General features: G+C 39.4%; 1 protein-coding gene and 1 long non-coding RNA gene across 2 annotated transcripts; one reads left to right on the top strand and one right to left on the bottom strand.

Annotated features, from left to right (window-relative positions):
* The first annotated feature begins 869 nt into the window (after nt 1–869).
* On the top strand, nt 870–5993 carry LOC141407561 (uncharacterized). Its single transcript, XR_012417092.1, has 2 exons — nt 870–4042; nt 4093–5993. It is a non-coding gene; the product is annotated as an uncharacterized lncRNA (long non-coding RNA).
* Nucleotides 4751–12690, bottom strand: RGS4 (regulator of G protein signaling 4). The gene is made up of 6 exons (XM_005539826.5): nt 12569–12690; nt 12034–12310; nt 9078–9182; nt 8712–8773; nt 7952–8118; nt 4751–7269 (listed from the first exon to the last, which is right to left on the bottom strand). The coding sequence occupies exons 1-6, from the start codon at nt 12624–12626 to the stop codon at nt 7030–7032; spliced, it is 909 nt and encodes a 302-aa protein (XP_005539883.3). The 5' UTR covers nt 12627–12690; the 3' UTR covers nt 4751–7029.
* Nucleotides 12691–20940: the final 8250 nt, after the last annotated feature.

Below are 20940 nucleotides of genomic sequence, written 5' to 3'. Positions count from 1 at the left end.
GTAAACTTTTATAATATGTATAAAATAACTACATGAAGACACTGTTCTCTGGTAAAGTCTTTAAAATCTTTTCTCTGTAAAGTGGCTTCAACCGGATCTTCCTTATTCTGATTATTCTACCCCATCCCCCAGCACAAGGCTAGGAAAAATATCCTTGTATTCTTCAAGAGGGAAATGGCAGGAATATAGTAGACTGTAACAGGACTGTGTCACGTAAACTTCAGTACACAGTAAGCACTCAGGAAGTGGGAGGATGCAAACTTCCTGTTTGCATCTAGGAGTACGTAAACTGGTGTCAGTTACTCTGTCAACAAATAGTCATTTTCTGTGTACTAGGCTCACGTCTTGATGCAAATCAAATGAGACATGTTTCATAACTTTGAGGAACTGGCGGTGTCTCTTGAGATACAATTATACGTTAATGGTCACAGGACAATGTGCTAGTAATAATAAAAGCATGCCAGAGTATTAAAGGAATCCCACAAGGGAACATTTAAATCATGCCAGAAAGTGGGGGAAGGCTTCTCAATGTGAGTAGTCTTGATTTGAGTTTAAAATAAAGAGCAGGGGTTAGCTAGATAAAGGAAAAGATCAGAAGACCGAGCTGGACAATGACAGCAGCAATGAAGAACATGCTATTTCAGGAGCAGCAAATCTTCATGACTAAATCAAAGGAGGAGTTGTAGAAGATGAGGCCAAAAAGAGAGATTCAAAATCATAAAGAGTATTGAATATTAGCCTAGAGTTGAGAGTTTTGCAAATTTTAAGCAGGTAATAGACCAAATGTGCATCTCAGAGCAGACTGGTAGTTATTTGGAGTACATTAGTGGGTATCAGATGGGAGATTGAGAGGCCAGGAGAAAGGATAAGGCAGTAACCCAGGCCATGCACCATAAGAGGCTGGATGAAACTACATCTATGCAGTTGGAGAGGAGGGAATAGGTTTTCATAGGGTTTTTCTAGAGAAATTCTGCAGAGTCTGGTGACTTTTGAGTGCATGAAGTGAATCAGAAGTAGGAACTAGGGATGATTCTGTGGTTTGTAATTGGAGTGACTCCATGTAACATCATGCCATCATCAAGGTAGGAAAGAGAGAAGGAGAAACAACATCTGACCTGGAATTTACAAACAGTCCTTACAGTTGTGCTTTTTAACACCCCCAAAGGCATTAAAAATATGAATATTTCCTATTTGTTATACCTTCTCCTAGAAGGCAATGGGTAGTAAAAATACTATGGCCTGATAGGGGAGAAACAAGAAGAACAGAAGGCAGGCAGATCTCAAACGTATGGTGGTGAGAGAAAAAGATAAGCAAATCTTGTCTTATGTGACTTCACTAGAATGTGTTCCCCATAATTTGTTGATATTGAGGAGATGTCTCAGGGATATCCTGTCCTGGAAGAAGATAGCTACACAAAGACCAAATAGATTCGTGGAATAATCTAGGAGTTTTACAAATAATACTTGAAAAAATCAACAAAAAATTTCTTTTACTTTTTTTCAGAAGCAACGACTTCAAAGTTAACCCTACAAAGTCACTCTCAAGAGGTCACTACTCACGAATTATCACGGTCTAACTTACCACTGATTTGCACATGCTGTTGCCTTTATGGGACTCGTGTGTGTGTGTGTGTGTGTGTGTGTGTGTGTGTGTGTGTGTTTGGGGTCAATTCCCTTTGACTCAAACCCTCTGGTCACCATTGGCTCCCCTCCAAGAAGGGGAACAGGAACAATGTGACCAGGACCATGTGCCGAGTGCCTATTTCCTGCCAGGATGCTGTCTGAGTGTAATTCCTGGAGTGACTGACTGACTCAGATTCCCTGTAAAATACCTCCCCAAACAGTGGTAAAATAAAATCAAGGAGAGTTGAGGTATTCCTTTATCCTTTTTTCTTTTTCCTTCAGGTGTTAAACAACAGCAACAGCAAAAGAGTCACTCTGTGTATTGTTCAATATCTAGCAAACTTAGAGAAAGAAAAGGATACAGAAAAGTGATTCTGAGAGGAATCTGGCCTTGGTGTCTATTTCTTGCTTCCAAAACTTACTTTTCACTAGTCCTTGGGAACCTTCTTACCTGCCCCAGCTCAGGTAGGACATGGAGACCAGCCAGGAGTAGCATGGTGCTCTAGGGTAGGCACAGCTGACTTATGACATGAGGACCTGGGCATATTTGGCATTTGTCCTTCCCTACCACTTGTATCTTCATTTCCTTTCCTTCTTCTCTTTCATGTCCTTTTCTTCCACATTTTCTTTGCTGTCTTTTCCTTCTTTCCTTCCCTTCTTTTCTCCAGTCTTTTCATCTGTTTACCTCTTCTCTCCATTTCCATTTCTTCCTGTTATTCTTCCTTTACTTTCTTTTGTTCCTTCTTTCTATTTGTCCCTATTTTTCTGGCTTCTTTGACTAGAGTACTCAAATGTGTGCCGTGTGGAGGTGAATTTCTGGGTTTAACCTTGGCTCTACCACTTCTTTTGTATATGATCTTGGGTAAATTTTTAAATTCTCCTATATCAAAATTTCCCCATCTACAATGAAACTATATTAATACCATATGCTTTAGAGTTTTGTTATAAGGATTTAATAAGATAATGTAAAGCTGCAAAGCACTCAGCATAGGCAGGACATAGTATAAGATACTACTGTTAAATATATATATATATATATTTGAGAGGGAGTCTCACTCTGTCCCCTAGGCTGGAGTGCAGTGGTGTGATCTTGGCTCACTGCAATCTCTGCCTCCCAGGCTCAAGAGATTCTGGCTCAGCCACCCGAGTTGCTGGGATTACAGGCGTGCCCCACCACCACCCAGCTGATTTTTGTATTTTTAGTAGAGACGGGGTTTCACCATGTTGGCCAGCTGGTCTCAAACTCCTGACCTCAAGTGATCCACCTGCCTAGGCCTCCCAAGTAGGATGGGATTACAGGTGTGAGCCACTGCACCAAGCCCTACTGTTAAATTTTAAGTCTCCTTTGGAAACCTAGCTCGCTCTCTAGGCATTGTTTGCCTCCATTTGGGTGCCTTAGAAATAGAATAATTCCTGATCTCAAATCTCCCAATAATCTCTTTGCATGCAAGATTTTAAGAGTCTCATGCTCTACTGACTGAGTTAGCTGGGCAGCAAAATTTTTGAAAACTGTATTCTAATTCTAAATGGATTCTAAGTCATCTCATCAGTTTTTTTGCAATTTATATAATAAACAGAAGAAAACCCAGTATTTTCCTTCCTCATGTCATATTTCCATGTGACATCTGGATTAGCAAAACAATGCATATTAAAACATCAGATAATTTAGTTGGTCATCTTGTGGTTTAATGGCCTAAGCAGATTCATGTTTTGAACTCAGCCTCTGAATTAAATAAATGGTGCAGTTTAGTTTTATGATGTGTTTTTGAGTCTGGCTCATTACATGAGCCGCTTTATCTGACTGGCTTTGCTCTGATGCTTTTCTTTTTGTCCACATGTTTGGCATGGGCTGATAAGTAGTTGATTTTATCATCAAGATACTTCTTTTTTATTTATTTTCCTTCCCCTTTCCTCTTTCATACTTCTGTAATCACATTTCCAACTTTAAAAATCTATGCATTATTAACGTGGAGTGCCAGAATATAGCCTGAGGCACCTTGGCAAGTTATGTCTCTGTGCCTCAGTTTCCCCATCTATAAAAATTTTCAGGGGAAATGCTCGTGATTGGCATAGATATCTTAAGTTTGTTGTTAGAATTAAGTGTGTTATTCATATAAAGACCATTCACAGAACAAGCAATAACAAGTGTTTTTCAAAAGGTGGTCCTTGATATACATTATCTTCAGAAAAAGGGTCAGCCAATTTTTTTTTTATTTCTTTAACAGACAACTGTAAAGAAGAAAGAAAGAATGAGGGAGGTGCTCACACCAACACTGCTCACACTTGCTGCTAATAGCAGTGACTTTGAATTACCCTGCAGTTCTTGATAGATATTATCAAATACAGGGAGCAGCAACTATACAGACTCAGTGAGAGTCTGACACACCTATAGTATAAGAGAAGAATGATAGTTTTGTGTGTTTTGAGGGGAGATTCTGAGAGTTTCCCCTCAAAACACACAAAATTTAGATTTAGATTCCTCTCTCAATTTTTTCTTAAAAGACAGTTCGGTCCATAGTTTTTACCAGATCCTTAAAAGGATCTATTACTCAAAAGTGTTGAAGATCATCTAACCTTAACACTTTGTAACTACTACTCTTCCAATGGGAAAGAAAGTTCAGGAAATGGGAGTCTCATGACATAACAGACACAGCGCAAGGCCTATTACTGAGGATGTGAACGTTCTATGACCTCTTTTCCAGGAAAGAGAATTAACAAAAGGGAGGGAAGGATTTTGAAGTTTGGGTAAGAATCTACAGCTCCTTTCAACTCTCTCGATTTCCCACTGCTAACCATCTCTCAAACAGACAGTTAAGTGGAAATAAAAGAATGGCTCTAGAAGGTGAACTCTATCCATTGAAAATCGATAGAGAATCTGCAAGCAAATCACTTAGTCTGTTTAGCAGTCTCTGAAGCTAAGATTGCCTTGGTTCCATGAGTTGAGTCAAGCAGAGCAGTGGCATGAACTAAAGAATAAACAATATTCAGTTTGTCCTTTCTTTCCCAGAGTTCACTGGCATAGGAGAGATTAAAGACTCAGTATGAGTATTTTTCTAAAGTCACCCTACACCCTGATGTTTCTCATAGCGTGTCTCTGTGGATCATTAATGTGTTTCCAAGCAAATCGTTTTGTATGGAGCGTTTATTTACCCTTATTATTAAGATGCATGTGTTTCACTGGAAGCATCAGCTTTGAGGCCTGTCAAGCACATGATAGAAACAGGCATGCAAAAGGAAGGAGTATTCTGTCCAGGGAGCATGAGCAGGCAAGCTCACCATCAGAAATGGTGATGAAATAACCGGGAAATACAACTGAAAAACACACTCAAAAATGTATTACATAAAATAATTTACTTCTCATTCAGAATGACCTTCCAGACCTATTAGTTAGACAGCAGTCTGTGAGTTCAGATACAATCTGAAAGTCATGACAATTATAGTAGGGCAAGACCAATAAAGTTAAACATTTGAAGTCAACTAGAGACAAAACTGTGGAACTGTGTATAACAGAAAATGACACTGATGAGGAACTCCAGGGATATTAAGGGCAAGATTGTCGAAGAGACAAGAAGGGTACAATTAGAAAACCTACATCTTTAATACAGTGAGATTTGTATGCACACACTCTGGTGTCTTCATTTTGCAGCCCATTATATTGGCTTAAAAGTCAGAAAGGTGCTCATGCATGTAATTTATACTGGAGCAATGAATGCAGTATATGTGGATGTGTGTGTGCACTTTCAAAGGCAGTCGTTTTAGAAGAATGAGAAGAAAATTACTTCCTGGGCATTCATTAAATAATTCAGGTGATATCCTGCACCTCCATTTATAAAACAATATAATAATAATAACACGTACAAAATAACATCATAAATAACACAAATGAGAAGTTTTCAAGTATTTCAATGTGCCTTGAAAAGTTTCAAACAGTAATTCTAACAATTGGTTAGACAATCATTTTTTTCTTTCCTTTTCCTCTCATTTAGTCTCAGAGCCTAAAAAGAAATGCCTCCAGTCTCTGTTAGACCTGATGTTTGGAATGAAATTAACAAGATTCTACCTTAAAAGAGAACACTTATGTGGGCTTTTCAAATTGTGAAAACTTGTTTCCCTCTTATAAACTGTGATCTTTCCCCTGCTGCTGGTTTATAAATACAGGCATATAGCCCAGAGCCATTATAAAGAAAAACAACCAACCACAATAAACTAAGGAGCCTTATCTGATGGTTAAGGTTCTCAGGAAAAAATGAGAAGAGCACCTTGATCAGGAGAGGAAAAGAGGATAGAGGATAAAAACAGTAACCTTTAACTTCTGTGCCCTCGCTCAGCCAGTAACTTATGGCAGGTGTTGCTGGCAAGGCCTTAACTGCATTTCTTCATTCAGTTGAACATCCTGTCTGCCAACTCCATACCAACCCAGCTGCTAATAAGCATGCCCTGGGCACCCAGGAAAAGAAGGGAAGGCTGGCAGCTTAGGAGCTCAAATGTGCCATCAGTGAAAACCAGCTCAAAGGAGCTAAGCTATTCACTCCTTAGAATAGTGCTCAAGGTGGAGGCTGTCAGTGGTCAAACCAAGCATGAAGTTCCTTGGATGCTTCTCCAGCAAGATCCATGGAATTTTACAAAACCAGTTTTCCACAGGTTAGCATTTCTTTCTTAGCCTACATGGCAGTTAATTCATTTTGCCCTGTTCAAATGTAGTATGAAAGAACAGAGATGAAAACATGCATGTAAGTACATACACATACTCTAGTTATGAGCACCTAGGGTCTTTCCCATCACTCTTGCAAAAGTGTGTGTGTGTGTATACATACACTCACACATACATATGTATACACAGACATCTATGTACAGAAATAATGTATATGTGTGTATGTCTATGTCTATATATAATATATACATAATATATATTATATTCCAACTTGAGTAATATATATAATATAATATATATAGACATAGACATACACACAAGCGCATACCATAGATCAACCTCATCTAAATATCTAGGGTCTGGAGAACGTGCTGACCAACAGAATACATGTGCATGTGGATGTCACGTGACATGCACTAACCAACCATCCCAAGGTAAAACTGTTGGGAGGAGGAAACTGCCAACAATCTTTGAAAATCCAGACCTACCAGGCCTTTATTTAGAGATTTGTTCCCATGGAACCCTCAAAGAAACTTAGGAAAATTGGACTGGAATGGGGTCCCACCCTGATGAACACTCAAACACCAACAGCTATATCTAGTTTATGCGTGGAAGTGACTCACACATGGCAGGCAGCATGAATATTAGGCTACAATGTGGATAAAGCACTGGAGCTTAATACAGATCAATATTTGGCCTCAGGTTTTCCAGAGCATAGAGTCTTGGCATTTGATCCCTCTGCCTTCAGGTGAGAATTAGGCACACTGAGGGACCAGGGAAGCACAGTCTGCAGAACTCTTGGCTCCTTTCTGCTTCTCTGCCCCACAGCTGGAAGGGTTGACCAAATCAAGATAGAATCGAGACTTGAGGAAGCGGCGGTAGGAATCCTTCTCCATCAGGTTGAAAATCTTCTTCTGAGCCTCATCAAAGCAGGTTATTGTAGGCTCTAGCATGTTCCGGCTTGTCTCTTCCCTGGTGCAAGAATCCAGGTTCACCTGAGGGGCAAAGGCCAAGGCTTCATTAGACCTATATCCCTGTTGAGGATGCAAGGCTCTATGCTTTGTAGTGACCTGTAAGTGACTGTGCACCCTCCATATTTCAGAAGCAAAAAAAAGTGACATTAGGCTCCTCCTCGGCACATGTGCGAGAGTATAAAAGGTTCATTCTGCTCTAGAGTGGGCAGGGCAAGATCCGTTCTGTCTAACAAATTGGGGAGATTCATCAGAAAATTTCATGAAGGGAGGTTATGGTAAGTCACCTGGATAGAAGAGATTTTTTTAAAAACTGATTTATTTGGAGTTGTCAAGGTTATGATAGTCAACTCCAATATTCTAGGAACCTTCACTAAGATCCAGAGATTTCTCTGCCATAAAAGCTTACCTTTTTGGTCAGGTTGGCTAATGGGTAGAAGGAATAGATAGAAAGTTGGGTAGAAGAAATAGGTTCTAGTGTTTGATAGCACATTAGGGTGATTATAGTTATCAATAGTTTATTGTATAGTTTAAAATAGCTAGAAGAGGAGATATGGAATGTTCTCAACACATAGAAATAATAAATGTTTGAGATATGTGTATACCAATTGCCCTGATTTGATCATTACACATTGTATGCATGTATCAAAATATCACACATACTCCACAAATATGTACAATTTTTATGTATCCATAAAAAACCTACCTCTTTGGTTGCCTGGACTGAGATGAATTCATTATAGATCTTTTTGGCCTTGGGACTTAGTTTAGATGGTGATTTGATTTTCTTATACTCTTCACAGCTGATCCAGAAGTCAATATTCTCCTCACTATATTCAGACTTCAAGAAAGCTTTGAAAGCTGCCAGCCCACCTATGATACAGGAGAAAGGACCACAGTTGTCATCACACTGGCTAGCCTCTTGGATATGATATTTCACATAAAGCTGAGGTACTTGGGGGATAAAGCGTAGGTTCAAGCAATTCCTTTTTCCCCCACTTTTTTCAAGTCACTTAGGAGTCAGGTAAACCTAATCTGTGTTTGATATCTAGTGGATCCCAGTTCTACCTAATGATTCTTACCCAAGTTGGAAGCCTCTTTCAAGAAAGTATTTTGTTTCTGAAATACCTATGCAGCTATCAATTACCAAGGTTGATTTGGGAAAGAGAAACTGAGATTGACTTTGCAAGAAGGCATCGATATTTATCATTTTTTTTTCTCTCTCTTCCCTTTTTCCTTGTGATGAGAGAGATGGTTTTCCACATGGTTCCTGCTTAAACTTTTCATTGTATATCACAAGGCTCTAGGGCATATTAAAATTATAAACAGACTGAATTTAAGACCTAAAGAGTCTCCTGAGTCTGAACATCAGAAAGAAGCCAGGCCTTGCTGCAGTTTCTATTAGACCGGCATAATGTAACTTGTCTTATCCAGAGTACCTCATCCCAGGTTGCTGTCAGACTTACATTCATGACTAATCAGGTTTTCCAGTGATTCAGCCCATTTCTTGACTTCCTCTTGGCTTACCCTAGAAAAAATAGAGAGAAACAGAATAATTGGAATGTCATGATAAAAAATTGGGGTAAGAAATCTAAGATCCCGAATAAAGGCAGAGATTTTATTTTCCATCATTATGACAAAATATGTTATTGATGAGGGCAGTTTTTCACTAAATGTATAGACATTTCAAATGTAGTTAAGATCTCCATGAAAATGGAGGCTATCTTGATCCAAATCTGGCTTAACTAGGAGCACAACTTCCCTCTTACAGAACATCTCTATCATCAGATAGTTAATACTCAGTAGATCTTCACCAAGGCCTTTTCTCTTACCTCTGGCAAATAACCACTTTGTCCTTCTTGTTGTGGGAAGAATTATGTTCACAGGAATCAGATTTTTGCAGCAGGAAACCTAGCCGATGTTTCATATCTTTTGCACTGCACAGAAGAGAAAAATAATGAATAAATAGTGATAACCAGCTTTCTTTAAAAGATACCTAATGATAGAGCTTGAAGAGTCCATTACTAGTCTATGGCTCAGAGACAGTTTAGGGAATGGGAGTTGGAGTTGGCATGAACTCTCAGGAAAACAAGATTCCTCTTTTGGTTCCCTACGACTTGCTACAAAACCTTGAGGCAGAGTCGTAACACTAGTTCCTTTATTCACAACTGGAATTCTGACCCTTCAGTTTACCTCAGAAACCTCAGAAGCCTTTATATGCCTGTCATTTTGACCAACAGAATACCTTTGGTATCTTCAGTAGAACCTGAATCACTGAAAACATGAGTGATCTCTGAGTAATTTTTAGGAGTTGGAAAGCAGTAGCGGCAAAAGATGCACATCCTTGCTGCACGCCACCTTCTGGCAGGTGATTGCTATTTCCATCTGTTCCCCTGCAGGCAGAGGGAACTGTAAAAGTCTATTCAGTTCCAGTCATGTATGTGGGGGCCACGCAGTTCCTGCTATGAGGTATAGAGGAAGAATACACTGAGGTGCGCAGCCCCAGCAGAGGGAAATGCAACATGGGACGGTGAAAGCAAATGCCCAAGCTGAAACCTCAGCCCCTTGGGGCTTCTTTCCAGACAGTATCTGCTGCTGCTGCTTTCCTTTTTAATGCTACTTTAAAGGACATACACACTCTAAAGGGCATTTGAGGCTTAAAAGCTATTAGGAGAAGCAGGCTAGAGTCATCACTGAGCTTCCACCATTTATTGCCACCATTTATTGCCACCATTTAATAGGTAGCCTGGCACAATAGGGCTCCTGACTAACTAGAAAAAGGGGGTCTTTTAATAAGCCTTAAGCTCAACTCTCTTACTTTTTATTAAATATCCTCTTGCTTGCATCTCTTTTATTAAAAAGGCCAACAAATAATTTAAAAATAGAAATACCATTTTAAGAGAAATGAATAACTAAATGTGTCTATTTGGAGTGGGGAAAATAAAGCCTCAAAGATAGAAAGACATTTAACATAGCCCCTAATAAATTTATGTATGTAGGTTTTCCCAGAAAGTTTGAATTCCATTATGTTCTCTGACTGCCCCTTAAATAGTATTTTCTCTTCCTTGCAAGATTACTTTCCTTCCTCTGCTTCCCTGACTGATGACTGCTCAGGGGATGCAACATCCTTTTTGATGATAACAGGATATAATCCTGAATGTTAGGGTGATTCCAAGGTGATAATATAAGTATATCATGAAGTCCAAATAGAAATGAATTCATATTTCTATGTGCTGGATCCACCTGAGATCTGAGAGTTGTTGATCAATGCAGGGGCTAAGTGTGCTTAGCAAGTATTCTTATTTAAAAAAAAAAAAACATAAAAATAAAAACCAAAATGACTTCAGAAGTTATTGGAGTCAGGATATCTAGATTTGGTCCTAATTCACCCACCAACCTATGTGACCTTGAGCAGGCGATGGCTCCTGTGGAGCCTCAGGCACTGGTGGCAAAGATGTTGGACTAGACGATTTGCAATTTACTGGTGAGGAAAGGGAAGAGCAGTTCATTCTGCTGACATAGAGTTTACCTCCTTAGATTAGCTGCTTAACTCTTTGAGGACAGAGCTCTAGTATTAACTTTTATCTGTTTTGCAAAATATTTACCAGGGCATAACTTTCTCCTGACACTCTTGTATTTTTGTATAGTTCATTTCATATGTAAGTTAACTGAAGCTTGAAGTAATTTGCTCCACTCCATTCAGAAAATTAAGCGTGAAGGTCAGAGGAACTTATTTCATAGATACTCTCTGCCAGACCCTCCTGCTTCATTTTAAAGAAGCCATAGATACTTCCATACTCCTGAATGACAGAATATTTGAAAAGTAAATGTTTTAATAGTACATTAAAAATTATGTTTTCTGAGACTATTTCCAAAATAAAATTTGGGGTAATTTCTATTTGCAGCGCGATAAGAAAGCAGGTAGTACACCTTTAGATTGACTTTTTACCTTTAACTGCAAGATTAAGTAATGTAATATGCACTCATTTTGTGTTTAATTTTCAACTGACTACTATACGATCATTCTCTGAATGCATTTGTTTATACCTTTTTTGAACAAACGAAAAACAAATGAATAGCTGTATGTCTGTAAAGTCTTTTTAAAAAATCAAGAGAGTATATTAACAAAACAATATCTTTAAGGTGAGATCTACAAAACTGTTAACTGATTTGTAATGATCAATACTTCTCAACCACACTCATATAAGACACTTTAAGAACTAGAGATGGGGCAGAGAGATAAGGAAGATCTGGCTTTGGAACTCATATCTCATTGTAACATTTGCTTATAAGAACATAGAGAGTGAAAGATACTGCAGCACTACACAGAAAGCATAGTGCCTTTCTGATGATGGAGCCAAACCTCATTCTGGGGTACCTTTCCTGAAACAAGATGTAGCATACAATCAGAAAACCCAGACCCAGGCTTCTATGTACTCCAGGGATGCTTAAATAACAGCAGTAATCACAGATGGAGATATTGCAGACCACTATACATAGCCTCAAGCCTCATCTCACTTCTTAATTAAAACTAGCTTGCTTAGACCTGGCTTAAAGAACAGTTCTCAAAACTGAGGTCACATGAAACAATACATAAGGACTGAAATTTGGGGAGCACATGTCTTAAGTCACAGTATCTAGCTAGTCTTGGAGGAAAGTTAGAAAGTCGTGCTCTCCTGACCACACTGTTTCTAATTGCACAGAACTAGGTTAGTAAGTACAACATGTAAATAACTGAGAAAGTCTATCCAAAAGTTTAATACGGTTAATGACTGAAAGCAATCTTACCTCCTTAAGCAAGAAGCCGGCAGACCTGCAAGCCCTTTGCACATCTTATTTAACAGCTTGGGATTCGCAAGCAGGAAAGAAATGCGGCAGGAGGAGCTGTGGCTTCGGCTTTGAGCGTACTTTGCCTCTTCTCCGGTAAAGATATTTTCAGAATCCTCTGAGCGTCTTCCTCCTAAGCCTGTAGGGGTCTCTTTTATAGCCCAGCTACGACGGTCCAGCCAATCAGACGACAGCTCTGCAGTACCAGCTCCTCTGTCTCCCTCTGCCTCTCCAGCCCCTGAAAGAGATGAGGAGGAAAAGACTGACGCATCAGCAATGCTAAGTGAACGAGCAGAGAAAATCCTTCAGCAAAGTAGGGATATGGAAAAAAATGTACTCAATGTCTCTACCAGTGTCAGAGGTTTAGAATTTCTAGAAAAGGAAAAAAGTGTACAATGCTGCAAAATATAGTATTCATTCATATTTCTGTAAAAAACAATATCAAGGAAAGTTGCTTCCTGGAAGGAAAAGTACCAGCAGGAATTCTGAAGCTTACTTAGGAGCTGACTCCCAGTGCCCTTCCTCTTTTGGATTAGAAGCATCATATGATACATGGTCCAAGATCTGATCCTCACGATTTCCAAAAGGGAGCTGGCAGGATCATCGTCTCCACGCAGTGATTTGCAGAAGTTGCCTTGGTTGTTATGCAAACAAGAAGGTGGAGAGAAATAGCTGGATGACAGACAGTTATAAGCCCGGCTGCATAGAGAAACTACCCTAGGAAAAATAGATTTGCTATATCCGTAATCAACCTGACTGAGGAATACTTTTCTAGAAATCTTGGTAACAACAGAATTCAGCCTAGCACTGACAGTTTCTCCTTTACATGCCTGTGTCCTGTAAAAAGTCTAAACCAGCAGCTTGAGGACCAAAGGAGGGAGTAGGTGAGCAAATATACACAGCAATTCTTATATCCAATGGGTTTATGTCTTATGTAATTCTAAGTCTCCAAACTGATATTTCAAAAGATAAAGAAAGAGGGATGTAGAGAGAAAGAGACAGAGCAGGCAGAAAAATACGTAGTTTGCTTTGCGTATCACCAGCCTTAAAACGAATCATTAAGAATATTAAGCCCTATAGGTGTTTCTGAACACCTGAACAATTAGTATCTTTTACATACAATATCATAAACTGAAACGCCTGCATGGAGAGAATCATTCAGGTGTTTCACATCTTATAGCCATATATCAAATACCTACACCAGAGTTACAGAGGAAAGCTATAAGTGGAAGAAGAGAATTAATTGCTAGATCTGACCAAAACAGCTTTCATTTTGAGAGCAGATAGGTTCCTGATCATAGGCTACAGTGAGCTGTACTTTATATTTAAGAAACAGAGGCATCAAATGGTTTAGGTGGAAGAGATGAAAAATAGTTAGGTTCCAGTGAAATGCAAAATACCAAAAATATAGAAAGAATGTCACAAAGCAATGCCCATACATGGCCCGACCCAATACGTGCCCTTGAACATCCCACACTGCTCCCACTACCAACACCTTCCATGACTAGCAGAGCAAGGAGACAGCAGACAAATGTAAGGTGGTGGAGGGACCATAATCTACAGAAGATGCATTTAAATTATAGGAAAAAGCCTCTAGCCGCCCATAAAGATAGAAAGACATTTATTAGAGTAGATACTGGGCAACTCTTCCTTGAATTATAACATAGAACAAGTGAATGTTGACAGCCATTCTTGATGGTGGTGTGGAAGGAACTGCAGTGCAATGTGAAATTAGGGAGGCCCTTAGACCAAGGAAGATGGACCAGGGAGAGGAATCAGTTGGAACTGACATTAAAGAGGACAGACTAATTAAAAGGGAAAGAAGGTCACTCAAAGAAAGACCACAGCCTTCTTTGTTTACATGGACACCTAAAAGAGTGATCACTCAAACAGATTGATTTTAGGAACATAAGTGAGGACCCGAAAAGGTTTACTGATGCCTGAAATTCCACAATAAGAGCTTTATCTCTTGGACTTAGAATAAGAGAAGCCTGATTTGTCATGAGTTAAATATAAATCACTGCAATAGATGGGACTTTAAAGACAAAATGGGACTTTAAAGGCAATGTAGCCTAACGCCCTTATTTCATCAAAAAGGAAATAGAGACCCAGAAAGAGAAAGTGGCTTGCTGAGGTTACAGCTTCTCACTAACAGAGCTGGGTCCACATACAGGTGTCTCGATACTCAGTTATGTGGATTGTCCACCATGCTACCCTATCACTCAACCGTCTTTTCAAATGAGATAAACTGTGTAAATAGAGATATTTCTAAACTACAAAGTGAAGTGCTAATCAAATAATTTTTATCATTCTATTATACACAGTATAGAACATAAGCCAAAATTAATTTTACATATTTTATTCAAGGAGTGTTCACTTGCCCAATTTCTTGCTCCGTGAAAGCAGGAGTTGCTGCAGACCTCAATGTGGTGGTTCCCTATTAAAACCAGGTCTCTAACTTTGTGCTTAGCTCATTACTCTGTTCAGGCATTTCATATTTACTCACTTCTTTGACTATTAAATCTTGCTTTCCTAGGAGTTTTAAAACTTTTTTAAAAGTGTTTGTAAAATGCTTCACATGAGTTAACTTATTTTTTCACTGTGGGACTTGCAGATTGTGTTTGAGGAGGCGAGGACTGGTACATCATGATACCTTGACAACCTTCCACTTTCTTTCTCTGATATGCACAAAGCATCGAATTCTGTTATTCTGTGATTTGTCATTCCTGAATGACTCTGGTAGTGTGGAAGAGATTTACTCTCAAAAGATCTACTTTTTATTTATGCATTTGTTTAAGAAATATCTTTTGACTACCTAGTTTGTGTCAGGTACTCTTTGAAGAACTGTATTTAGCATGGTGAACAAGCAGACAAAATCTCCACTGTAGTAGAGTTTCATCCCAGTAGAAGGAGTCAGAAAACAAACAAATCAGGTGATTCCAGATTTTGACCTGTACCATGAATAAAATGGGCAGGTGATGTGCTAGAGAGTAATCAGATGGTGAAGGGCTAATTTAGCTAAGGTGGTCAGGAAAGGCCTCTTTGAAGAGGTGGTATCTCAAATGAGATTTGATGGGTGAGAAGGAGAAAGCAACGCAAGAAGCCTAGGAATTAGTATTCCAAATAGAAGTAAGAGCAAGTGCCAGTGTTCTTTATCTAAATTGGGAAAGAACATAGCCATAAAAAAGAATGAAATCATACCTTTTGCAGCAACTTAGATAGAACTGGGGGCCATTATCGTAAGTAAAACAAATCAGACACAGAAAGACAAATATTGCATGTTATCACTTATAAGTAGGAGCTAAATAATGTGTACACATAGACATAGAGTGTGGAATGATAAACAATGGAGCCCCAGAAGGATGAGGGGCAAGAAGTCAGCAGATGGTGAGAAACTACTTAAGGGGTACAATGTACATCATTCAGGTGATGAATACCCTAAAAACCCTGATTTTGCCACTATACAATCTATGCATGTAAAAAAATTTCACTTATAACCCATAAATATACACAAATCTAAAAATTAAAAAAAATTGGGAAAGAACAAGAGGGGGCCAGCGGGAGAATTGAGAACAAGATGAAAGTAGCATAAAAGGAGATGGAAAGGTAGACGATAGATCCTGCAAGGATTTGTAGGCTGTGGTCAAGAGGCTGGACTTTATCAGAGTGCAGTGGAAATCCACGGAAGAAACAGAAGCAGAGAAGGGGCATCATCTGATCATTCTGACTCTTGTGAAAGAAAGACTGAGATGAGTGGGCAGAGTGTGGAAGCAGGGAGACCAGTTAGCAGAGTTAGCAGTTTGAATCCTGTTTCGTCAATTATATATATATTTATTATTATATAGTAAGTCCTCAATGTCCTCAGTAGGTTATTGAAAACTGTGACTTTAAGTGAAACAATGTACAGCAGGTCCTTGAATGCCATCATGTCATTTCATTATCATCAATGTCATTTCATTATAACGTTGATGGGAAAAAAATTGGTTTAGTTATGTCGTTTCATTTGAAGTTGTAGTTTCCAAGAACCTATCCATGATGTCAAGTGAAGATTTACTTTACAAAACTCCAGGAAAGCACAGAAGATAGAGATTAAACTCAACCTTTTGAATCTGGAGTGGTTTTTCACAAGGAGACCCTAAAATGGAAACTAGAGATGCAGTCGTTGTACAAAGAAGAGAAGAGCATCACAATAGTGGGTAGAGTAATAGCAGATTATTTTATTGGTCACTAACTGAGCAAGGCACTGGTTTAAGCACTTTATGCCAATTAATTCACTTATTCCTCATGATCCATCCTGAGAGAACGTTCTTCAATGATTCTCATTTTGCAGATGAAGCATAGAGGACTTTAGTACTTACCTGAGCTTACACATTGATTAAATGGTGGTAATGTGATGCCAGCTCAGTTTGACTCCAGGGTCTTTGCTATTGACCTCTAGGTCATCAGAACCATAAAGAATAAAAGCAAGTGCAATGTTTGAAGGCCATAGAGGAGTTTAGCATGATTGCAGTGTTAGAGCTCAGGAAACTGTATGCCAAAGTATGGTGCTTTGGCATGCTAAGTACTTGGAACTAAAGGAGAATGGAAGCCCTCAGAAGCAGCCAAGTCTCTTCCTGACCATCTCCTGCCCTCTGCCTCTTACTACTCTTTCTTCACGAAAACAAGTCACAGAAACCAGAATTCCTCTTCTCCAAGATGGGTCATAGAAACTAGAACTCCTCTTCCCCGAAGTAAGCCATAAAACCTAGAAAGGCCACTCTCTCCCTTCTCCCTTGAAGACCCTCATTGTGAAAGAGTCCTGCCCCATACTCAGGAGGAAGGAATGCTACACAGAGAGAGAGATCAAGAAGAATCTGGACAGGCCTTGCTGTGTTTCCCCCTGAGTCCATTACCACTAACTCATATCTTTTTGTCTAATCTACATGGCTACAGGCTATCCATTCTTCATCGAACTTCGGCATAAAAACAGACAGTTTCCCCTGGGTCTTTGGGTCTTCATTTCTGAAGACTCCCATTTCATGTAAAACTTGGATTAAATAAATTTGTTATGTTTTTCTCTTATTAACCTTTTATTATAGGAGTGTTGGTTGTGACCCTTATGATGGAAGAGAAAATGTATCACACATCTTCACCCCTACTGCAGCTTTGAGAGAGAAGGAGAGATAAATGAAAGTGCATGGATACGCTGAGAACTAAAGTGTGTTTCTTGTTACTCTGAAGACCAGAATTTACTCTGTAGTTGATGGGGGAGAAGAGGTAGTTCAGGTACTTAAGCCGATCAGGTTGCTATTCTAGAAAGAAAGCTTGGGAGGCAGAGTAAAAGAATAGATTGGATATGAGAGAAACTTGCAAAAAGTTTGAAGGCTATTTTAAGTTCCTTAAACTGTAAAATGCTAACATCTGGAAGGTATTGTTGACAACAGGCTTTAGAAGAACTGTTTCCTACTGGGGGACAGATATTCAACCACACAGCAGGATGTGAACTATGTGTGGTCTCCAGGTAAATTTGGAATTTTTCCAGCCTTTGCTCAGGGAGAACAAAAGAAAACATTTCTCAAGGATTGACAGTATCAAATACAAGGAAATAAGTCATTGTGGCAGGAGTTGTGTCCTTTACTTCTACCAGATGTTAAATGGGGCACTGCTCCTCCACTTGGGCAGGATGTAGGCCAAGGCTCAGCCCCAGGCTGTGCTTGCACCACTTCAAATGACAATTTCCTCTCAGCTCTCAGAAGCCTCCCTCCTTCTTTATTTACTACAATGGCCTAGACATCAATGAGAGTTCAGTTATTGATTTTCAGGACTAAAAAGCAAACATATGGGGCTGTATACCAGGAAGGTAAATGGGGACTTCCCAATATGTCTCACTTTTGGGAAATGTGTCTGATTCTCTGCACCAAGCTTTGCGGGCACATGCAATAAATCAGGAACTCTAACCCTGACATTTGATAGCAGCAGGCGATGCATCACTGATTTCCCTGGAAGAACAATACCACACTTAATTAGCTAGGGGAAAAAAAACCCTTTTTTCCCAAGAAGTAGGAGAAAACCCAAAATAGCATTATCCCAAAGATTAAATCTTTTTTCTGAAGCATTTAGCCCTGAATAGAAATAGCAGTTTCATAAGAATTCATTTGCATTGTGCGGGTGGAAAGAAACAGTATGGTGTCATGGAAAGTGCTTGAACTTTACAGAGAGGCAGATCTGGATTCCAATTCTAGATCCTCTAGGAAATCTTGGTAAATTAGGTAAACTTTATGACCTCTAGTTTTCTAACATGCCCTGGACTTCAATTTGCCCTCACATTTTAAAATCTAGATTCCTTAGCATAACATTCTGGCACTTTCATAATTCAATCCCAGTCCAACTTTCCATCTTTCCCTTCCACTCTTTTCTTCATTATATTCTACTCTGTAGTCATCCCAGACCACTGAATATTCCCGCACATTTATGTATTTCCCCTACTCTGTGCTGTCAACCTGAAATGTCCTTCTCACCATACCCTGCTGTCAAGCTCTCTTTTCTTCTGTCCCCAATGGTAATCAACTGCTACCTGTTATGCACTCTGGAAGTATGGTGTTTGAGCCAGACCTCTGTTTTGCTCCTCTTTACATCTGATCATGTTACATTTGCCAGTAACGTTCAGTTCAACATTTATATTGAGCGTCTTCTATGTGTCTGAGAAAGGTGCTTGTTCTTGAGATATTAATCTAACAAATACATATTGACATCCACTAGTGTAGTGGGTACTACACTGGATAGAACCCATTCCTGCATCCTTTGATCTTACACTACATTCTCATGGGCAGATGCACAAAAATATCAAGTATATAGGAAAATACAGTCATGGGTCACTTCACAACAGTGAAACATTCTGAGAAATGTGTAGTTAGGTGATTTCATCATTGTGGGAATATTATAGAATGTACTTACACAAACCTAGATGGTTATAGCCTACTACACACCCAGGCTATATGGTATAGCCTGTTGCTCCTAGGACACAAACCTGTACAGCATGTTACTCTACTGAATACTGTAGGAAATTACAACACAATGAAATATATTTGTGTATCTAACATATCTAAACATAGAAAAGGTAATGTCCTGCATTACAAGTTATGATGGCTGTGATATCACTAGTTAATAGAAATGTTTCAGCTCTTTTATAATATTATGGGGCCAGATACATTTGTGCTCTATCCGTGACTGAAACATTGTGATGTGACACATGACTGTAAATAAAATAATGATAAATTGTGATAAGTACTTTAACAGAATAAAACACGGATTACTCAAAAAATAACAGGGTAAGGAATTTTACTTTTTTATAGGATGAAGAAGCAGAGCTTCTCTAAGAAGGTAGTCATTATACTAAGACCTAAATGATGAAGAAGGTGCTAATTATACAAATCAAGGGGCATTCTACCCAGAAGAAAGGATGTGCACAGTCCTGGGACCAAAAAAAATTTGATGCATAGAAACCACAATGGCTGGAATGCAGTGAGTATACAGAAGAATAGCATGTGTTAAGGCTGAAGAATTTTTGACGGGACCAGATCATTGCAGGGCCTTGTCAACCCTGGTAAGGGGGTTGAACTTTATTTCAAAAACAATGGGAAGGAGCGACATGTTCTATTTTGTGACTTACATCTCAAAGTTCTCTAGCTGTTTTATGAAAAATAGACTGCAAGAGGTTAGGAGAGTGTGTAGGAAACTGTAGCAATTGTCTAGATAAGGGATGGTGGGGACTAGGACAAGACAGGTGAATATGATCCCATCCCTAACCTTAAAGAGCTTTTGTTCTGATGGAGAAAGTTATTGAACCATTCACTTCACCAAAAATGCCAGACATTTCCAAATAGAGATAATCACGTGTGCTAGGGGAGCAGGAGGCAGAAGCATGAGATCCTCATGGATGTGAACTGAGTCTTGCAAATATGTTGAGTTTCGTGTAGTTTGTGTAGTATGTTACAAGACCCCCATTCCCATCCCTACCACTGTCCTGGTGTGGCCCCTCAGCCTTTAAGTTTTAGGAGTAAAGCTGGAATCAAGGCATCAGAAAAGTGCCAGTGAAAGATCCCAAGCACAGGAGCTAGCCAGAGAAGATTCCATAGTGAGGTGGAGAAGTAGGTAAAAGACAACCAGGAGGTGGCATATTGATCCTGGATAAAGGGAAGCCCATAGTGAAATAATGGGACATGGCATTGAAAAGAGGGAGAGGAAACAAAATGGAGACTTGAGCAGAGCACACCAACATGACTTTTTATGCCCGCTCCAACCCTCCCACCCCACCAGCTTCCAAAGCATTGACAAATCCACTGGAACCCAATTTAAGAGTTTCTTCTGTAAACCTACTCTGAACTCTAGTTAAAAGTCAACTTTTTCTTTCAGACAATTGTAATCTCTATCAATTTAGACAATACACTGTTTGGTTTATATTTCCAGGCCTTCCCATTCCAACACAACTGCGACTTGTTTAAGTGTTTTATGCTGCTTTTGCAAAATGCTAAGCTCCTAGGAGGTTCTCAGTTTTGATTGCCTTGGAGAATTTTTAGTAGTGGTGACACCACCTAAGTTGGCATGCCGCCTCCCTGGGTAGCTAATCTGGGGCATATCACCCTTTTACGTGTAGCTGTCTCTGGAATCTCTGTAATAAAACCAGGTTAGTTAAAAAAAAAAAAATTTAGAGACAGGGTTTTGCCCTGTCACCCAGGCTGGAGTGCAGTGGCACAATCATAGCTCTTCACAACCTTGATCCCCTGGGCTCACGTGATCCTCCCTCCTCAGACTCCCCGGTAGCTGGGACAAGTGTGCGCCACTTAAGTTTTATAATAGTCAGACACCATGGGTTTTATAATGCTTGTGAAT

Source organism: Macaca fascicularis, chromosome 1 (assembly GCF_037993035.2).
Source record: "Macaca fascicularis isolate 582-1 chromosome 1, T2T-MFA8v1.1".
Lineage (NCBI taxonomy): Eukaryota > Metazoa > Chordata > Mammalia > Primates > Cercopithecidae > Macaca > Macaca fascicularis.
Note: the sequence above shows the minus strand (reverse complement) of the source record. Positions and strands in the feature narration are given on the sequence as shown.